Source organism: Rhinopithecus bieti, unplaced genomic scaffold (genome assembly GCF_001698545.2).
Source record: "Rhinopithecus bieti isolate Rb0 unplaced genomic scaffold, ASM169854v2 scaffold_13400, whole genome shotgun sequence".
Lineage (NCBI taxonomy): Eukaryota > Metazoa > Chordata > Mammalia > Primates > Cercopithecidae > Rhinopithecus > Rhinopithecus bieti.
The window spans coordinates 4,099,535-4,118,022 of NW_016807991.1; the positions used below are offsets into that span (position 1 = coordinate 4,099,535).

Below are 18,488 nucleotides of genomic sequence, written 5' to 3' on the forward strand. Positions count from 1 at the left end.
CAGGCTTGAGCCACCGCGCCCGGCCAGTGTTTTCAAAAAAACTAAGAAAATACTAATTCAGTACAACCTAAAGTGTAATCTGCTAGTATCTTTTACAACTGGTGGTGGTAAAATATGTGTACAGCAGAAAATAATTGAACAAATTTACAAAACTTGTGAAAATGTAAGGTGGTTTATTCATTGTGTTATTCATTAGCAGGTACTTTGCAGAAAATGTTTTAATTTATCATGTGTTATTGAACCCTTAGCATCAGTAATTTTACTTGGTTTTGTGAATCATCAGTTCCATGAGTTTTTGTCCGAAATAGAAGCTGAGTATTCTGATGTGCCCTGCTATGCAGTAGTTTGATGGCTGAGCAGTGGTAATTTTCTTTCAACTTTTTGAGCTCAGGGCTGAGATTGAAAATTTTCTGAGTGAGGAGAGTTGCTCTCAACCACTATTGAATGCTGAATGGCTTTGGAAATTAGCTTTTGCTGCAGACTAGGTAATATTTGTTAATGAATTCAACCTAAAACTCCAAAGTAAAACAGTGCTTATGCAAACCCTATGCTTCAGGGAAGTCATGTTGATGACAGCAAATGTTTAAATCATTATGTCATGTTAAGCTGCGTTGTATACTTCCTGTGCTGTCAAAAGTGAAAACAAAGGCAAGCTCTCCATTCCCACACACATGTTACAAATGCAGGCTATAGTTCTATCAGGGATTTTGCATCTCAATGTGAACACAAAGGAAATTTCTCTATTTTGAAATCCATCGGGTGGGCATGGTGGCTCACGCCTGTAATCCCAGCACTTTGGGAGGTGGTGGGCAGATCACTTGAGGTCAGGAGTTCAAGACTAGCCTGGCCAACAAGGGGAAACCCCGTCTCTACCAAAAAAATACAAAAGTTAGCCGGGTGTGGTGGCGCATTCCTGTAGTTCCAGCTACTCAGGAGGCTGAGGCAGGAGACTCGCTTGAATGTGGGAGACAGAGGTTGCAGTGAGCTGAGATCACGCTGCTGCACTCCTGCCTGGGTGACAGAGTGAGAGTCCATCTAAAAAATAAAAATAAAGAATCTGCACAATTGAGTTTACGACATATCTTCAACTGGAAGTGATTAAAAGATAAGTATTAATAGAATTCTGGCCATGCATGGTGGCTCACGCCTGTAATCCCAGCACGTTGGGAGGCCGAGGCCGGTGGATCACCTGAGGTCAGGAGTTCAAGACCAGCCTGGCCAACAAGGGGAAACCCCGTCTCTACCAAAAAATACAAAAATTAGCCGGGTGTGGTCGCAGGTACCTGTAATCCCAGCTACTCGGGAGGCTGAGGCAGGGAGAATCGCTTGAACCCGGGAAGCAGAGGTTGCGGTGAGCCAAGATCGTGCGACTGCACTCCAGCCTGGGCGACAGAGCAAGACTCTGTCTCAAAAAAAAAAAAATTAGTAGAATTTTATAATTGTCATCTAAGAGATGGATATCCTGAATAAAAATTATATGCTTGGCTGGGCGTGGTGGTTTACGCCTGTAATCCCAGCACTTTGGGAGGCTGAGGTGGGCAGATCACAAAGTCAGGAGATCGAGACCATGGTGAAACCCCATCTCTACTAAAAATACAAAAAATTAGCTGGGCGCGGTGGCGGGCCCCTATAGTCCAGCTACCTGGGAGGCTGAGGTGGAAGGATCACCTGAGCCCTGGAGGTTGAGGCTACAGTGAGCTGTGATTGCACCACTGCACTCCAGCCTGGGTGACAGAGTGAGACTGTCTCAAATGGAAAAAAAACAAGCCCGTGTGCTTGTGGAATGTTATCAACATTTAGCAGTACCTCTGTATGTGAAAAGACATTTTCAAAGATGAAATACATAAAAATCTCATTGCAGGCCAGGTGTGGTGGCTCACACCTATAATTCCAGCACTTCGGCAGGTCAAAGCCAGGGAGGATTACTTGAACTCAGGAGTTCATGACCAGCCTGGGTAACATAGCGAGACCTGTCTGTACTAAAAATCAAAAAAATTTAGCTGGGCATGGGGGCACGTGCCTCTAGTCCAGCTACTCCAGAGGCTGAGGTGGGAGGATCACTTGAGCTCAGGAGGTCAAGGCTGCAGTGAGCCCTGCTTGAGCCAGTGCACTCCAGCCTGGGCAACAGAGCAAGCCCCTGCCTTAAAGAAAGAAAAATTTGTGTGGGTGTGTGTTTGGGTGTGTATATATATAAAATATATATGTATGTATTACAGAATCAGAATTAACGATGAACATTTGTAATCCATTTTGATAAAAGGGATCCCCCAACTTTGCAAAATGTTATCCCCTCAAAAAGAAATCTAAAGTCCGCTGGGCGCAGTGGCTCACACCTGTAATCCTAGCACTTTGGGAGGCTGAGGTGCTTGAACCCCAGGGGCAGAGTTTGCAGTGAGCCGAGATCATGCCACTTCACTCCATCCTGGGCAAAAGAGTGAGACTCCGTCTCAAAAAAAAAAAAAAAAAGAAAAAGAAATCTAAAGTCTGAAATATTTACCATTTGGTCCTTTACAAGAAGAGTTTGCTGGCTGGCACAGGGGCTCATGCCTGTAATCCCAGCACTTTGGGAGGCTGAGGCGGGCGGATCACAAGATCAGGAGATCGAGACCATCCTGGCTAACACGGTGAAACCCCATCTCTACTAAAAATACAAAAAAATATTAGCCACGTGTGGTGACACACACCTGTAGTCTCAGCTACTCGGGAGGCTGAGGCAGGAGAATTACTTGAACCTGGGAGGCGGAGGTTGCAGTGAGCCAAGATCACACCACTACACTCCAGCCTGGACGACAGAGGGAGACTCCGTCTCAAAAAGAAAGAAGAAAAAAAAAAAGAGTTAAATTCGGGCTCTAGGAAGAGGGTTGAGCACCATGCAGTGTCATCTGGACAGAGAAAGTCCAGTAACAGAGAGGTCAGTTTAGGAAAAGGTCCTAAGTCCCTGATCCAGGGCAGTGGGAATGGAAGTGAAGAGGCTTAACCTGGAATCTGTGGCTCACTGTCTGTCCTGATCTATGAGAGCCCTGCCAGCTAGAGCCTCTGTGGAGTCTCATCTGCATGTGGCACTATGGACATGTCTGCCCCAAGTCAGCAGGCTCACCAGGTCTAGCTCCTGTCCTCGGGGATCTTTCCTTCTCCAGGACAGACTGTGCCCAGAGGCAGGGTGAACATATCCTAGGTTTCTCCTCCTGCCTCCCTGTGCTTTCATAAGGCACTGACACCAGGCAGGCATGTGTCACGCTTAGAACTACCAGGTGTAGCAAATAAAGGATGCCAGCTGGGCATAGTGGTGCATACCTGTAATCCCAGCTACTCTGGAGACTGGGGCAGGAGGATTACTTGAGGCCAAGAGTTTGAGGCTGTGGTATACCATGATTGAGCCTGTGAACAGCCACTGCACTCCAGTCTGGGCAACATAACAAGACCCTGTCTCTTCAAAACAAAACAAGATGCCAGTTACATTAGAAACAGATAATTTCTTCTCTTTTTTTTTTTTTTTTTGAGATGGAGTTTTGCTTTTGTTGCCCTGGCTGGAGTGCAATGGCACGATCTTGGCTCACTGCAACCTCCGCCTCCTGGGTTCAAGTAATTCTCCTACCTCAGCCTCGTGAAGTAGCTGGGGACTATAAGGCATATGCCACCCTATGTCTGGGTAATTTTTTTTTTTTTTTTTTTTTTTTTTGAGATGGAAGTCCCTCCCGCTCTGTCAGCCAGGCCGGAGTGCAGTGGCACGATCTCGGCTCACTGCAACCTCCGCCTCCCAGGCTCAGGTGATTCTCCTGCCTTGGCCTCCCAAGTAGCTGGGACTACAGGCACAGGCCACCATGCCCAGCTAATTTTTGTACTTTTTAGTAGAGACAGGGTTTCACCAGGTTGGCCAGGATGGTCTCGATCTCTTGACCTTGTGATCTGCCCGCCTTAGCCTCCCAAAGTGCTGGGATTACAGGCATCCATGGGCTCATGCCACCGCGCCCAGCCATTTTTTAATATTTTTAGTAGAGACCGGGTTTCACCATTTTGGCCAGTCTGGTCTTGAACTCCAGACTTCAGATGATCCGCCCCCCCCCCCACCAGCTTCCCAAAGTGTTAGGATTACAGGTGTGAGCCACCGCACCTGACAGAAACAGATAATTTCTTTAAGATAAGTATGTCCCATGTAATATTTGAGACTTAATTAGGCTAAAATATTATTCATTGCTTATATGAGATTCCAGTTTAACTCAGTGTTCTGTCCTTAATCTGCCCATTCTAACCATGCCTCACTCTTCTGTGCTGCTGGCTCTGGGCCCAGCTTCCCTCTTTCAGGAAAGTTCCTTCTCTCCCATTTTCTGTTACCTCCTGAGGTAGTTTCTTTGTGGGTCCAAAAAGTCAGGAAGAGGATGTACCTCCCAGGAGAGGGATGGTCCTAACAGTTTGAGGAATGGGTATCCCAGCTCAGTGCCAGGCTTGGTACGTGTGTGCAGCAGCAGGGCACAGTTTTCTGTCTAACCAGACAGTAAAGGAGAAGAACCTTTGCTTCAAATGCCAAAGGGACCGGGAGAGCATCAGGCTGTAGGGAGCCTTCCAGATTTCTGCCTGGGGTCTTCAGGATGTACCTGGAGCCCAGAGATGAAGCCCTTGAAATTTGCAGTTTGCCTCCTGCACCTCACCTCATCCTCCTTTTCTCGTTTCTGTTCCCTTCCTGTTCCATGCACATCCACAAAGGTACTGGGAGCTCTTAGAACCAGACACACTCTGTCTCTAAGCTCATACTGTTCCTGTTTCGAAAACACCTTCAAATTCTTCATCCGCTAGTACCTCTCCTCCCCGCTTCCCCCTTCCTCCTTCCTGCATCCCATCCTGGGTCAAGGATCCCTCTTTTGGATCGACTTGTTCCCTTCATGCTTCTTTCTGCAGTCTCCAAGCCTCTGGCACCATCCTTCTGAATGGCATTAGATGCCCTATCCCAAGTCATTTGTTGCTTGCATTGTTAGACTGGGGAGACTAAAGAGAACTACACTAACTGCTTGTCCTTCCTGGGGCCAGGGGCGGGGGTGCCCATCTAGGAGACCCCCCAACCTGAACACATGTAGCGAACAAAAACCCAGATGTAAGGGGGTAAGTGGGTCTGGGACCTTCCACTGGGTGGGATGTGGGAGAAGAGATTTGGGAGTGTCTTGGCTGTTACACATGCAGGGCAGAGGAGAGAGACCAGTGAAGGTTGGGAGGAGGCGGCCAAAAGGAGACAGCTTCATGCCCCCAGGACATAAATAGCCCGGCTGCTGCAGGTATTCAACGTGAGGTGACATGACTGGGGACAGAATAGGCTGGAGCAGCAGGGGCGGGTTGGGGGCAGGTCTCTTCAGAACATCAGTATGAGTTTTTTTCCCCAAGCACAGATCTAGGTAGTGCTAGGAAATGTCTCTGGGCGGAGGCGGGCAGACAGGACGGTAATTACTGAGTCAGTAGTCCCGAGGGATGCCTTGTGACCTGGGCTTTCAGCTTCAGAGCTGAAAAGCCTAAGTGCTTATCTGCAGATTCCTCCTCTCAGCCCACAGCCCCAGCTCATGCTACAGGCAAGGCCTGCAACAACAGGCAGGTGGACCTGGGTAGCAGAGGCCTGTAGAGTTTGGCAGAGGCGCTTCATGCTCTTGTTTGCAGCCCTTTGCCTGTGATTAGTGGTTTGGCTTGGGAAACCTTGGAAAGGGCTCAGAGAACCAAGCTGCTGATTAACGCCACAGCTGGTCAACACAGCAGACAGCTGACCGCCGAGGCCCCTGTGGTCTCTAGTTCCTGCCTTTCAGGCTGGTGTGGGACTGGGGTGTTGGTTTGGATCCTAGAGCTGAGGTGTAGCCTTACAGCTCTGGGTCTCTCCTGGTGTCCCAGTGGAACTAGCACCCCAGAGCAGGGCCCTCAGGGGACTTGGCAGCTAACTTCTTGCTGGGAAGCAAGAGACTTTATTCTCTGCTCCCGGCCTGCCCCACGTGGGGCTGTCTCTGCAGATACCTGAAGGAATTCCGCACGGAGCAGTGCCCACTCTTTGTGCAACACAAATGCACGCAGCATCGGCCCTACACCTGCTTCCACTGGCACTTTGTGAACCAGCGGCGCCGCCGGTCCATCCGCCGTCGGGACGGCACCTTCAATTACAGCCCTGACGTCTACTGCACCAAGTACGACGAGGCTACAGGCCTCTGCCCGGAGGGCGACGAGTGAGTGACCCAGGCTGTCCTCAGAGGAGCCCCATGTCTCCTTCTGGGTCAGATGCCCTCAGGGTAGGCTGGACAGATTCTGGGAAGCCATCCAGAGGACTGGTTGCAGCCCAGCCCATGGCCCAATTCTGGGCTCAGACCCCACCATCCCTGGCGGTGGGCTGCGGGGAGTTGCCATTTCCCTTTCCCACTTTTAGGAAACCTAAGACGCCTTTCTTTCACGAAGCCTAAGGGAGGCTCCCTGGCCTTTTTTCATCCTCCCATGGGGATCACAGGGCCCCTCTCCCTATCCGGGAGGTACACTTGCCACATCCCATGCAGTTCCCACCAAAACTGGCTGTTTAGAGAGAGCACCTCACTGGTGCCCAGGTTTGCTGACCCTAAATATCTTACTGCAAATCTCTGTAGAGAAATAGGGCACAGCACTGACAGACATAGGAGGTGCCACACCTGGGAGTGTCACTGATGGAACATTCACTGACCCTGCTTGTCTCATAGAACCTTCCCTACGTCAGCCTTCTTTCTTTTTTAAAATTTGTATAATTGTATTTATTTAGACAGGGTCTCCCTCTTTCCCCCAGGCTAGAGTGCAGTGGCACCATCCTCGCTGCACCCTCAAACTCCACTCTGTTGCCCAGGCTGGGGTGCAGCAGTGCGATCTTGGCTTACTGAAACCTCCGCCTCCTGGGTTCAAGTGATTTTCCTGCCTCAGCCTCCCAAGTAGCTGGGACTACAGGCGTGCACCACAACATCTGGCTAAGTTTGCATTTTTAGTAGAGACAGGGTTTCACCATGCTGGCCAGGCTGGTCTCGACCTTCTGACCTCAGGTGATCTGCCCTCCTTGGCCTCCCAAAGTGCTGAAATTACAGGCATGAGCCAATATGCCCAGCTTCAGTTCATTTATTTTATTTGTTTTTTTTTGAGATGGAGTCTTGCTCTGTTGCCCAGGCTGGAGTGGGCACCTGCCTCCACTAGCACTTCCATGTCAGCTCACTGCAACCTCCACCTCCTGGGTTTAAGCAATTCTACCTCAGCCTCCCAAGTAGCTGGGATTACAGGCGCAGGCCACCATGCCCGGCTAATTTTTTTTAGTTTAGTAGGGATGGGGTTTTGCCATGTTGTCCAGGTTGGTCTCAAACTCCTGACCTCAGGTGATCCACCCGCCTCAGCCTCCCACAAGTGCTGGGATTTACAGGCGTGAGCTACCGTGCCTGGCCATGATTTAAAACATTTTTAATTTGTAGAGATGGGTCGGGGGATGTCTTCACTGTGTTGCCCAGGCTGGTCTCAAATTCCTGGCCTCAAATGATCTTCCTGCCTAGCCTCCCTGCTGGGATTGCAGGTGTGAGCTACTGGCCTGGCCTAGCACCTCTTTCTCACAGAGGCCCAAGGCTTGCTGACCCTACCCCTAGCCTAAAGAAGCACTCAGGGGATGAAGGCTGTACTTGGGTTTTGAGTAGATCATTTGCTTCTCTGATGACCCCCAAGCCTGGGCAGCATTTGTTCTCCCAGATGTCTGTCCTGCCCAGGAATGCCAGGCCCTTTTGGGCCCCATTTAGACTGCAGGCAGCAGCAGGGCAGTTCTCTTACCCCGCAGGAGGGCTCGCCATTGCCTTCTTCCTAGTGTACCTTCCAGGGCATAGTGAAAGCCGTTCAACAGTTAGGGAAAGGCCGGGCACAGTGGCTCACGCCTGTAATTCCAGCACTTTGGGAGGCTGAGGCGGGCAGATCATGAGGTTAGGAGATCGAGACCATCCTGGCCAACAAGGTGAAGCACCGTCTCTACTAAAAATACAAAAATTAGCTGGGCGTGGTGGCGTGTAGCTATAATTCCAGCTACTCGGGAGGCTGAGGCAGGAGAATTGCTTGAACCAGGGAGTCGGAGTTGCAGTGAGCCAAGATCGCACCACTGTACTCCAGCCTTGCAGCAGAGTGAGACTCCGTCTCAAAAAAAAGAAAACAAAACAAACAACAACAAAAAAAAAACAGTTGGGGAAAGGGCAGGGGGTAAACAGGGAAGCCTAGGCTGCAGGCAGCAAAGTTGAGTGACCCCCACTACCATGTTCCAGGTGCCCATTCCTGCACAGAACCACAGGAGACACTGAGCGCAGGTACCACCTTCGTTACTACAAAACTGGAATCTGCATCCACGAGACAGACTCAAAAGGCAACTGCACCAAAAACGGCCTGCACTGCGCTTTTGCCCACGGGCCCCATGACCTCCGCTCCCCTGTCTACGACATCAGGTGGGCTGGGTGCTGGGCTGGGCTGATGGCAGTAGGCTGGGGTCCAGGGCAGGGGCCTGGCGGCTGATGACGGTAAGTACCTCAGACTGCAGTGGAGGGCTGGCACTCTGGTTCTTGCCCTCTCATGCCCCCTCTCCACCCTCTCTGTTCTTTCCTCTCCTCCCAGGGAGCTTCAGGCCATGGAGGCCTTGCAGAATGGCCAGACCACAGTAGAAGGGAGCATAGAGGGCCAGTCGGCTGGGGCTGCGAGCCACGCCATGATAGAAAAGATCCTCAGCGAGGAGCCTCGGTGGCAAGGTACAGGCATCCACGCCTCGGCCGCGCCCTCCCTGTCCTGCTCATAGCTGCCCTGGGGATTTGGCTCACCACCACCTACTGCCTGCTGTAGCCGAAGCCCTGACCTGGCCCACATCCCACCCTACACCCACCATTCAAAAGGCGCCTCCAGGGGCATTTTCTCTGACACATCATGTTCCCAAGATCCCCTCAGGCTTTCACATGTGCACAGGCACGTACGTAAGTGCACATGCAAATGTTTTCAGCTCTGCAAGAGTGCCCTTTCACGCTGTGAGCTGTGAGTGTCTCTCTGACGGACAGCATCTGTCGTCCTTGCTGCACCTGGGGCTGTGCTGTGGCCTGGGAGGAGGGGCCCTACTCACATCTCGCAGGGGCCTCCTGTCTTGGACTCCTTCCCAGTGGCTTCTCCTTCCCTCCACTCCAGTCCTGCTAGTCTTGGGGTGCTCCAGCTCCTCTCACCTGACCCCTGCCCTCTGGCCCCCTGTGCAGAGACTGCTTATGTGCTGGGGAACTATAAGACGGAGCCTTGCAAGAAGCCCCCGCGGCTGTGCCGCCAAGGCTATGCCTGTCCCTACTACCACAACAGCAAGGACCGGCGGCGGAGCCCCCGGAAGCACAAATACAGGTCCTTTGGCCCCAGGAGGCCAGCCATGGGAGGGAGGAGTGGCAGGGAAGGGGTCAGATAGAGGCTGCTCCCACTGTGGCTCTCTGGGAGGAGGGGAGGCTGGTCCTGGGGATGACAGGGTCGCAAGCCCAGGGCCCAGGGGAGGGCATAGTGAGGATGGCTGGACAGTAGGAGCCCAGCTTCACCTCCTGCATGAATGAGGACCCTGGTCAGACCGTCTCTGAGGCCCCACCGCTTCTGATCTTGAGGGGAATGTGTTGGATGAGGACCAGGCCACAGTGTGGACAGTGTGGTTGTGGCTGTAGCCTGACCCTACTTGGGCTAGTGGGAGGGCCTGGCCGAGGGGAATCAAACAGTATCCTTTGTGGTGATGTGGCCAGGCTGGGCCAGAGAAAGAGCTTGGCTTGTGGCACCAGCAAGGCCCTGCCTCTGCAGCTGGTCTTTTCCATTTCTGTGCCCACGCCTATAAGGCTGGATCCAGGTGGCACCCACTAGGCTCCAATCTCCTTTTTCCATCTGACCCCACCCTCTTGTTGGCCAGGTCATCTCCATGTCCAAACGTCAAGCACGGGGATGAGTGGGGAGACCCGGGCAAGTGTGAGAACGGAGATGCCTGCCAGTACTGCCACACCCGCACTGAGCAGCAGTTCCACCCCGAGGTGGGCCCCACAGCAGGGTTGGGGGGTGGCTTTGGGAAGTAAGGAGAGGCAGGCGGGGTCAGTGGAGATGTTGGCAGAACCTATCCTGATGCCATCCTGGAAGAGGGACTTGTGGCCACCGGCTCTCCCCAGGCAGTGCCTAGAGGAACCCCGCACGCTGAATTTGGCATCTTCTATTCTGAGCCCATACTCAGCAAGCAGCCCTCTGCTTCCAGTTCTGTGTCCCCCAGGCCTCCTGACAGGGCAGGTGTAGATGGAGTGGGGCAACCTGGCCACTCTGGGCTTTCCACCACTCATGGTGCTTGTAATCCAGTGACTCAGGATTGGAAAAATAGGGCCAAGCATGGTGGCTCATGCCTGTAGTTCCAGCACTCTGGGAGGCCGAGGTGGGTGGATCACTTGAGGTCAGGAGTTCACGACTAACCTGCAACATGGTGAAACCCCATCTCTACTAAAAATACAAAAATTAGCTGGATTTGGTGGAAAGCACCTGTAACCCCAGCGACTCAGGAGGCTGAGGTGGGAGTATCGCTTGAACCCAGGAGGCGGAAGTTGCAGTGAGCCAAGATCACGCCACTGCACTCCAGCCTGGGTGACAGAGCGAGACTGCCTCAAAAAAAAAAAAAGGGCCGGGCGCAGTGGTTCACGCCTGTAATCCCAGCTCTTTCGGAAGCCGAGGCGGGCAGATCACAAGGTTAGGAGATCGAGACCATCCTAACATGGTGAAACCCCATCTCTACTAAAATACAAAAAAAAGTTAGCTGGGTGTGGTGGCGGGCGCCTGTAGTCCCAGCTACTCAGGAAGCTGAGGCAGGAGAATGGCGTGAACCCGGGAGGCGGAGCTTGCAGTGAGGTGAGATCGCACCACTGCACTCCAACCTGGGTGATGGAGTGAGAATCCGTCTCAAAAAAAAAAAAAAGGATTGAAAAAATAAGCTGCTTCCCGTTGTCCTGTCTCATATTAGGGCCTAGATTATCAGTNCAGCGACTCAGGAGGCTGAGGTGGGAGTATCGCTTGAACCCAGGAGGCGGAAGTTGCAGTGAGCCAAGATCACGCCACTGCACTCCAGCCTGGGTGACAGAGCGAGACTGCCTCAAAAAAAAAAAAAAGGGCCGGGCGCAGTGGTTCACGCCTGTAATCCCAGCTCTTTCGGAAGCCGAGGCGGGCAGATCACAAGGTTAGGAGATCGAGACCATCCTAACATGGTGAAACCCCATCTCTACTAAAATACAAAAAAAAGTTAGCTGGGTGTGGTGGCGGGCGCCTGTAGTCCCAGCTACTCAGGAAGCTGAGGCAGGAGAATGGCGTGAACCCGGGAGGCGGAGCTTGCAGTGAGGTGAGATCGCACCACTGCACTCCAACCTGGGTGATGGAGTGAGAATCCGTCTCAAAAAAAAAAAAAGGATTGAAAAAATAAGCTGCTTCCCGTTGTCCTGTCTCATATTAGGGCCTAGATTATCAGTAACCTCCCTAACACAGTTCCCCTGCCTTCTGGCCCAGTGAGGTAGCCTGGGCCATATCAGTGTGCCTAGGTCTTGTCTGGGGTTCAGAGAGGCACCTGCAGTCCCTGCCCTTGGTGTTCCATGGAAGCCATGACACCCTGAAGTAGACACGCGGACAGAAACTACCTTATGTAGCTGCAGACAACAGTGGAAGGTTACTTAGTATAGGTTGCAACCCAGGGTATCCTGGCAGGGGTCACATTGGCAGGGGTGGCTGCCTGAGATTGTGGCTCTCTTAATGCCCAGGAGGCGCACTCAGAGGCACAGCCCTGGCCATGCCCGTGAGTGGAGAGTTGCTGGGGGATCCCTTTGGGAGGGCTGGTGGGACCTGTGACCCCAGAAGGGAGGCTGTCAGTGACAGTGGGGAGTGGTGGTGGGCTGCCTCAGGAGTCTGAGTAAGAAGCTGGTAGGGAGAGACATAGTGGAGGGGAGGGGAGGGGCCGGGGACACAGGGCAGGAGATGACTAAGCTGGGTGGAAGGGGAGCCCACCCATGCTGGAGGAAGGGGAGCCTGCCCAGCCTTCCCTCAGGGCCTGAGCCTGACCCGCCTCTGCTCTGCCCTCCAGATCTACAAGTCCACCAAGTGCAACGACATGCAGCAGTCGGGCAGCTGTCCCCGAGGACCCTTCTGCGCCTTTGCCCACGTAGAACGTATGCTGTTCCCATTGCCCCAGGGCAGTGCCCTCTCCCACCCCTCCCTCCCTGGCCCGCTCAGGCTCAGGCCGGGGATGGCCCCTGGCAGTACGCCCTGCACAGGAGTTCCGGCCCGCCAGCAGTGGGCCTTGTCCCCACTGGAAGCTCCATTCCCCCACCTTTCTGGAAGTAGCCTCGACGGCCTAGAGGTTCCAAAGTAGTGAGATAGAGATTGCAGGGATTGTCCCCCTGGTTGGGCACTTATGGTTCCAGGGAGGGTTGAGGCACTGTGCCTTCCATAGCTGACTTGGCAAATCCCACCAGCCACCCCATGTCATACCCATGACAGATATCACTAATGGAACATGGAGCTCTTCTCTGCTGAGTGCTGCTCAGGCCTCTAGAGCAGAGCTAGCCAGTTATAATATAATGCAACCCCCATATTATATAAACCCCATGTCATTTTAAAGTTAAAATCTTTAAGCACGTTAACAAAAATAGCAAAATATGAAAATTAACTGGGCATGGTGACACATGCCTGTAATCCTAGCTACTTGGGAGGCTGAGGCATGAGAATCACTTGAACCCAGGAGGCAGAGGTTGCAGTGAGCTGAGATCGTGCCACCACACTCCAGCCTGGGCAACAGAGTGAGACTCTGTCAAAAAAAAAATTTTTTTTAATTGGAAAGTATGTTGTTAAATTAATTTTAATAACATATTTGTATGTAACCCAATATAAAAGGTTATTATTTCAATATACAAAATTATCAAGACATTTTACCTTTTTTTGTAGTAAGTCTGTGAGATCTGATGTGCATTTTAATGCCTACAGGATCTTTCCATTCAGACCAGCCTATTTCAGGTACTCAGTAGCCACGTGTGGCTTTCGGCTGCCTTGTGAGACAGTGTGGGTCTGGATCCTCAGCATGATACTGTGGGCCGCCACCAGTCTCAGAGACAGAGCTCTAGTTTGTACCTGCTAACACCTCTTTCCACTCCAAGATACTGCCCTGGGTCTCCTTAACCTCTTTCCAGGCTCAGGCCCTATTTCTGAGATGAGAATGGAAAATAAATCGAGGGCTTTGGGAGGGAGAAGCATATTCTTGATGCGGAGGTGGTCCCCGGCCATGGGCATTGGGACCGCCTGGTTAAGACAGCATAAGGAAGTGATTCAGGCTTTGGAGTTGTGTGGATCAGCGTTCAGGTCCCAGCTCTTCTGTTTTTCAGCTCTGTCACTTTGGTGGGTTTACCTGACCTCTCTGAGCCTCAGTTTTCTTGTCTATAAAACAGAGACCATGTTACTGGTATCTTCTGGTCACCGTGAAGATTCACAATCACTGCCAAGTGCTGGCACAGTACCTGGTACACAGTAAATGCACAGACATGGCATTACTAGAGATGTCGTAGGAGCCTTCCCTTTATGTGCAGGGGGATTCGTGGTCTCCTTTGGAAGGGACCCAAGAGCATTTTTGGAGGGACAGAGCTGGCTCGGGCCTGCTGACCCCTGCCCCTGACTCTTGCAGAGCCACCCCTAAGTGACGACCTGCAGCCTTCCTCAGCTGTGTCCAGTCCCACCCAGCCGGGTCCTGTCCTGTACATGCCGTCTGCTGCCGGAGACTCGGTGCCTGTGAGCCCCTCCAGCCCGCATGCCCCTGACCTCAGTGCCGTACGTGCCCATCCTGGGGAGTGGGTGGGCACCATGCCTGACAGAGCCAACACTTGCCTCCTAGGCCCTTTCAGCCTGGGCTTGGGAGGTCATCCTGGTATTTGTCCTCGGGCCAGGGGGATCTGTCTTTTCCATCTCAGCATTCTTCGTCAAAAGCCCAGGCACGGGGGTGGGGTAGGGCAGTCTCCAGAGCCTGTGCTGATGAGCCTGTAGGACTGGTGGCAGGGACACAGCCTGAGGTCACCCCCCTTTCCCTCGTGAGCTTCGGGCTCCCAGAGTGGTCGCTGCTGCTCGTTGGCAGATTAAAGTGGAACTGAGCGCCTTGAAGACTCCCTCTGAGGAGGGTGGAGGGCGGGCCACACACCAGCCTGCACTGTGCCCACGGGCCCACTCCCTCCCTCCCCTCCTTCTCCACAGCTCCTCTGTAGAAACAGCAGCCTAGGCAGCCCGTCTAACCTCTGCAGCTCCCCGCCGGGCTCCATCAGGAAGCCCCCAAACCTGGAGGGCATTGTCTTCCCCGGGGAGTCTGGCCTGGCCCCTGGCAGCTATAAGAAGGCTCCTGGCTTCGAGAGGGAAGACCAGGTGGGAGCCGAGTACCTGAAAAATTTCAAATGCCAGGTAAGGGATGAGGGAGGCAGCAGTGAGGTTAGCCTTCTCCTGCATGGGGCAAGAGAATCTTGGAGGAGTGTCCTGGTCCAGCTATGGGGAGGATGATTGGGACCTAGGACTCCATTGTCCTCGGCCTCTTCAGGACTGAACAGAGGGAGCAGTATCAGCCCATTTGCAGCTGAAGACAGGAAGGCTGGGGAGGCTGCACAGCCTTCCCGGGGCCGCAGAGCTGGTTAGGAGAGAAGCCGGATCCCGCCTGGGTGCGGTCCTTCCCCTGCCCTGAGCTGCCTTCATAGAAAGGCAGGGTCTGGGGGAGCAGGACACAGGGGTCCCTAACTGGACCTGGAGAGAAACCTTCTGGGCTTACATGAGGCCTAGTGTCACCTGGAGGAGAAAGGCAGCTCCCTGCTTAGGATAGGGGAAGAGAGTAGGAGTGGGGAGGAAGAAGGGGGTGTGTGCATGCATGTGAAGAGGGGTTGCATGTCTGCCACCACCTGCCCCCTGCTACCTGCGGCCTCAGGGTCAGATGGACTCAGGGATGCCCCAGCACCACATTCACCCACTCCCTGAATTTTCTCCCTCAGGCCAAATTAAAACCCCACTCATTAGAGCCCAGGAGTCAAGAGCAGCCTCTGCTTCAGCCCAAACAGGTATAGAGCTCTCAGCCCCCTTCCTCCCCTCTGCTGTGGACAGGACTGGCCCAGAACCCCAGGAGGCTTTGGGGAGTGGGAGGCACCACTTTCCCCAAAAGCTGAGGGCAGGACTAAAGTGGAGTCCCAGCCACAAATCCAGAGAGGGTAGGGGGTCAGGCCCTGGAGCCCCTCACCTCCTAGACTCAGTGGAGAAAGTGTTCCTGGAGCCTCTGCACTCTGCCAGGCCCTGTACTTGCTTCTTTCTTCCCTGCTACAGGATCGTAGGGGTGAGCGGGCCTGGCAACCTCCGCACCTCCAACTCCATGCTCTCGGCAAGGTGTCGGGTGTGCCAGGGCCCATGTGGGCATGGGGGCACCAGGACTAGAGCTGGCACGGGCTGTTTCCCTTGTCCCCAGCCCCTCTTCAGCCTCTCGTCCTGGCCTCCATATGCAGGCCTCCCATTGCCTCTCGTTTTCCCTCTCTCGTTGCAGGACATGCTGGGCATCCTCCCCGCAGGCAGCCCCCTGACCTCAAGCATCTCTTCTAGTATCACCTCCAGCCTGGCAGCTACCCCCCCTAGCCCAGTGGGCACCAGCAGCGTCCCCGGCATGAATGCAAACGCTCTGCCCTTCTACCCCACCAGCGACACGGTAGAGTCAGTCATAGGTAACTAGGCCATTTCTGTTTGCAGGCCCAGGACTGGGTCTGGGGTCAGAGACCCCCCCAGTCTCTGAAGCAAGTCTCAAATCAGCACACCAGACCCCTTAGACATCTGTCTTGGGAAAATCAGGGGGTGGGAACTCTGCGTGCTTCGAGCTAAAGGGGAAATGACCCCAAGGTGTAGGGCCAAGACTGGCCCTTAGAGCTCCTTTGCGCGAATTAGAAAGAGGTGCGTTTTCCCCTTGGCGAGTACAGTCTCACCCCAAGACGTGTCATTCAGTCCCCATTCATCTCACTGGTGTCCTTGTGTAGTGAACACCCTGCACAGCGTTCTCAGAATTCCTGGTGCTAGAAGTTGGGGCTCCTTTCTTTCAGTCCTCATTTCTAGGTGCCTGCTTTGTGCCAGGTCCTGTGGCAGGCACTGGGGAGACAGATGACAACGTGCTGCCCCTGCCCTCTAGAGGGAAACTTCCCACCCAGTGGACATGTGTCAAGCACCTGCTATCTACCAGCCACGGAGGGCCCAGAGACCCGCCCACCCCCACTGAGCCCAGGGCTGAGACCCTCGAGTTGTAACATCAGGGGACAAGATCCCTGTCTGAGGCAGGGACCCTGGATGGGGATATGATTCCTCCTGGAAGTGTCAAAGAAGGATTCAGAAAGGAGAGGCATTTGGGTTGGACATGACTGGCAGACGGCATCAGAGGTCAAGAGTCAGGATAGGCATAGGAAGCAGCTGAAGGAAGGGCACTTGGGAGAATACAGACCCAGCGTAGCATGGGCGTGAAGATGCAGCATGGGCAGGAAACGAGGTGGTCAGGGTCAGATGGGCCCTCGAGAGGTCACATCCCACTCTTCTCTGTCCCTAGAGTCTGCTTTGGATGACTTGGACCTGAATGAGTTTGGCGTGGCCGCCCTGGAGAAGACTTTCGATAACAGCACAGTGCCCCACCCAGGAAGCATCACCATCGGTACTGGGTGTGGGTGGGCAGGGCAGCCTGGAGGACTCCTCGGGTTCCCGCCTGGCCCAGGCCCCTTGCTCCATGTGGCCCGCCTGGCTTCCGCTGCCCTCACCCAGCCCACCCTCCCCGGGCCTCTCTTGCAGGCGGCAGCTTGCTGCAGAGCTCTGCGCCCGTGAACATCCCCGGCTCCCTGGGCAGCTCTGCCTCCTTCCACTCAGCATCCCCGTCCCCTCCTGTCAGCCTCTCCTCACATTTCCTGCAGCAGCCCCAGGGCCACCTGAGCCAGTCGGAAAACACATTTTTGGGAACCTCAGCATCACATGGATCTTTGGGTAAGAGGGGGAGTGGTTCACTGAGAACTGGGGCAGCAACCTGGGCCTTTAAGAGGTGCCTCTGGCCACCCCGTCTATGGCATATCAGCCAGGCTTGGGGTTAGGGCAGAGGCCTTGGGCCAGGATGCAGAGTGAGACTCCTGTGTGTGTGACCCTAGACAAGTGATTGAGCCTCTGTGCCTTAGTTTCCTGTGCTGTGAAATGGGTATAATGGCAGCATCCACTTCCTAACATTGTTGCGAGCATTGAATGGAGTAATGGGGTTGAAGTGCTAGGCACGAGGCCAGTGCAGGTGAGAGAGCAGGGGTCTCAGAGTCACCAGGGCTGGGCCTGGTCTCTTTCAAAGCATGGTTCTGTTCTGCCCAGTCACCCCAGGCTCCGAGAGGCTGGCTCACACCAGCCAGGTTCACAGGGGACCAAGGGAGAAGCCAGACAGGCTAACCCCTGGCTCCGGGTGCCCTTCCTGCCAGGCAGAGGCTCCAGGGAGGCCCAGGGCTGGCCCAGAAGGCTGCCCACAGAATTAGAATGGTAGGGACTGGGGGTTTCTGAGGGCACTTCAAGGTTTAGTGGCTAGAAGAATGGCACAGAGGCCTGTGCCACCACGGGTCAGCTGTGCATCTCCTCTTGTGTGTGTCGGGATGTTCCTGAGGGCAGGATGAGAAGCACATGGCACCACGGCTCTCACTCTCCCCCAGCAGCTGCAGAGACCAGGAGCTCCCTCCCTGGGAGTGCCAGCTTTTGCTCAGGCCCAGGGACTGAGCCCTTCAGAGTTCTGATTGGGTGTGGTGGCTTCCCTTATCTCATTCCTGATCCCAGAACAGCACGTGGATTTCTTAGCACCTTCCAGTGCTGAAGAGGCTGTTGTTCTCTGTTACGTTGATTCTGTTAGCTTTAGGTGCTTGGTGTTGCATTTTTCGGACTTGCCCCATACTCGGGTGGAATCTTTTTTTTTTTTTTTCGAGATAGGGTCTCAGTCTGTCACCCAGGCTGGAGTGCAGTGCAGTGCAGTGGCGTGATCGTAGCTCACTGCAGCCTGGAACTCCTGAGCTCAGGTAATCCTTTCATATCTGCCTCCTGAGTAGCTGGGACCACAGGCGTGCACCACCATGCCCGGCTTCTGGTGGTATCTTGACTTAGCTCCACTTACTGGCCACACACTCCTTCCTGTACCTTTTGACTATTGAGCACAGGTATATTGATACAGGCGTGAGTGCAACAGTCCCTGCTGTCCAACAGCTGTGGCCATTGTGGGACGCAGAGGTGTCCAGCCATTGGGATCCTCCTGAGAATTGTAGAGGGGCCTACCTGGACAGCAGAGTCAGGAGAGCTTCTCCGAGGGAGGAGGAGAGATGGGTGGGACAGGAGAGCTTGCCACAGGGCTGGTCTCATGTGGGTGGAGTGACCCTGAGGTCTTCCTCTGGGACAGGGCAGATGGCTCAGACAGTGCATGCCACAGGTCCCCACACAGGACCAAG

At 53.9% G+C, this 18,488-nt stretch overlaps 1 protein-coding gene across 1 annotated transcript in view; it reads left to right on the forward strand.

Moving 5' to 3' along the window:
- UNK (unk zinc finger) overlaps positions 1 to 18,488 on the forward strand; it is a 49,647-nt gene that overhangs the window by 26,968 nt on the left and 4,191 nt on the right. Inside the window, exons 2-13 of the mRNA XM_017884697.1 lie at positions 5,979 to 6,188; positions 8,259 to 8,435; positions 8,602 to 8,732; positions 9,222 to 9,357; positions 9,899 to 10,016; positions 12,086 to 12,170; positions 13,676 to 13,818; positions 14,236 to 14,436; positions 15,012 to 15,077; positions 15,551 to 15,725; positions 16,589 to 16,690; positions 16,825 to 17,013. Of these exons, the coding sequence (XP_017740186.1) occupies positions 5,979 to 6,188; positions 8,259 to 8,435; positions 8,602 to 8,732; positions 9,222 to 9,357; positions 9,899 to 10,016; positions 12,086 to 12,170; positions 13,676 to 13,818; positions 14,236 to 14,436; positions 15,012 to 15,077; positions 15,551 to 15,725; positions 16,589 to 16,690; positions 16,825 to 17,013 (1,733 nt within the window). The remainder of the gene's footprint in view (positions 1 to 5,978; positions 6,189 to 8,258; positions 8,436 to 8,601; positions 8,733 to 9,221; positions 9,358 to 9,898; positions 10,017 to 12,085; positions 12,171 to 13,675; positions 13,819 to 14,235; positions 14,437 to 15,011; positions 15,078 to 15,550; positions 15,726 to 16,588; positions 16,691 to 16,824; positions 17,014 to 18,488) is intronic.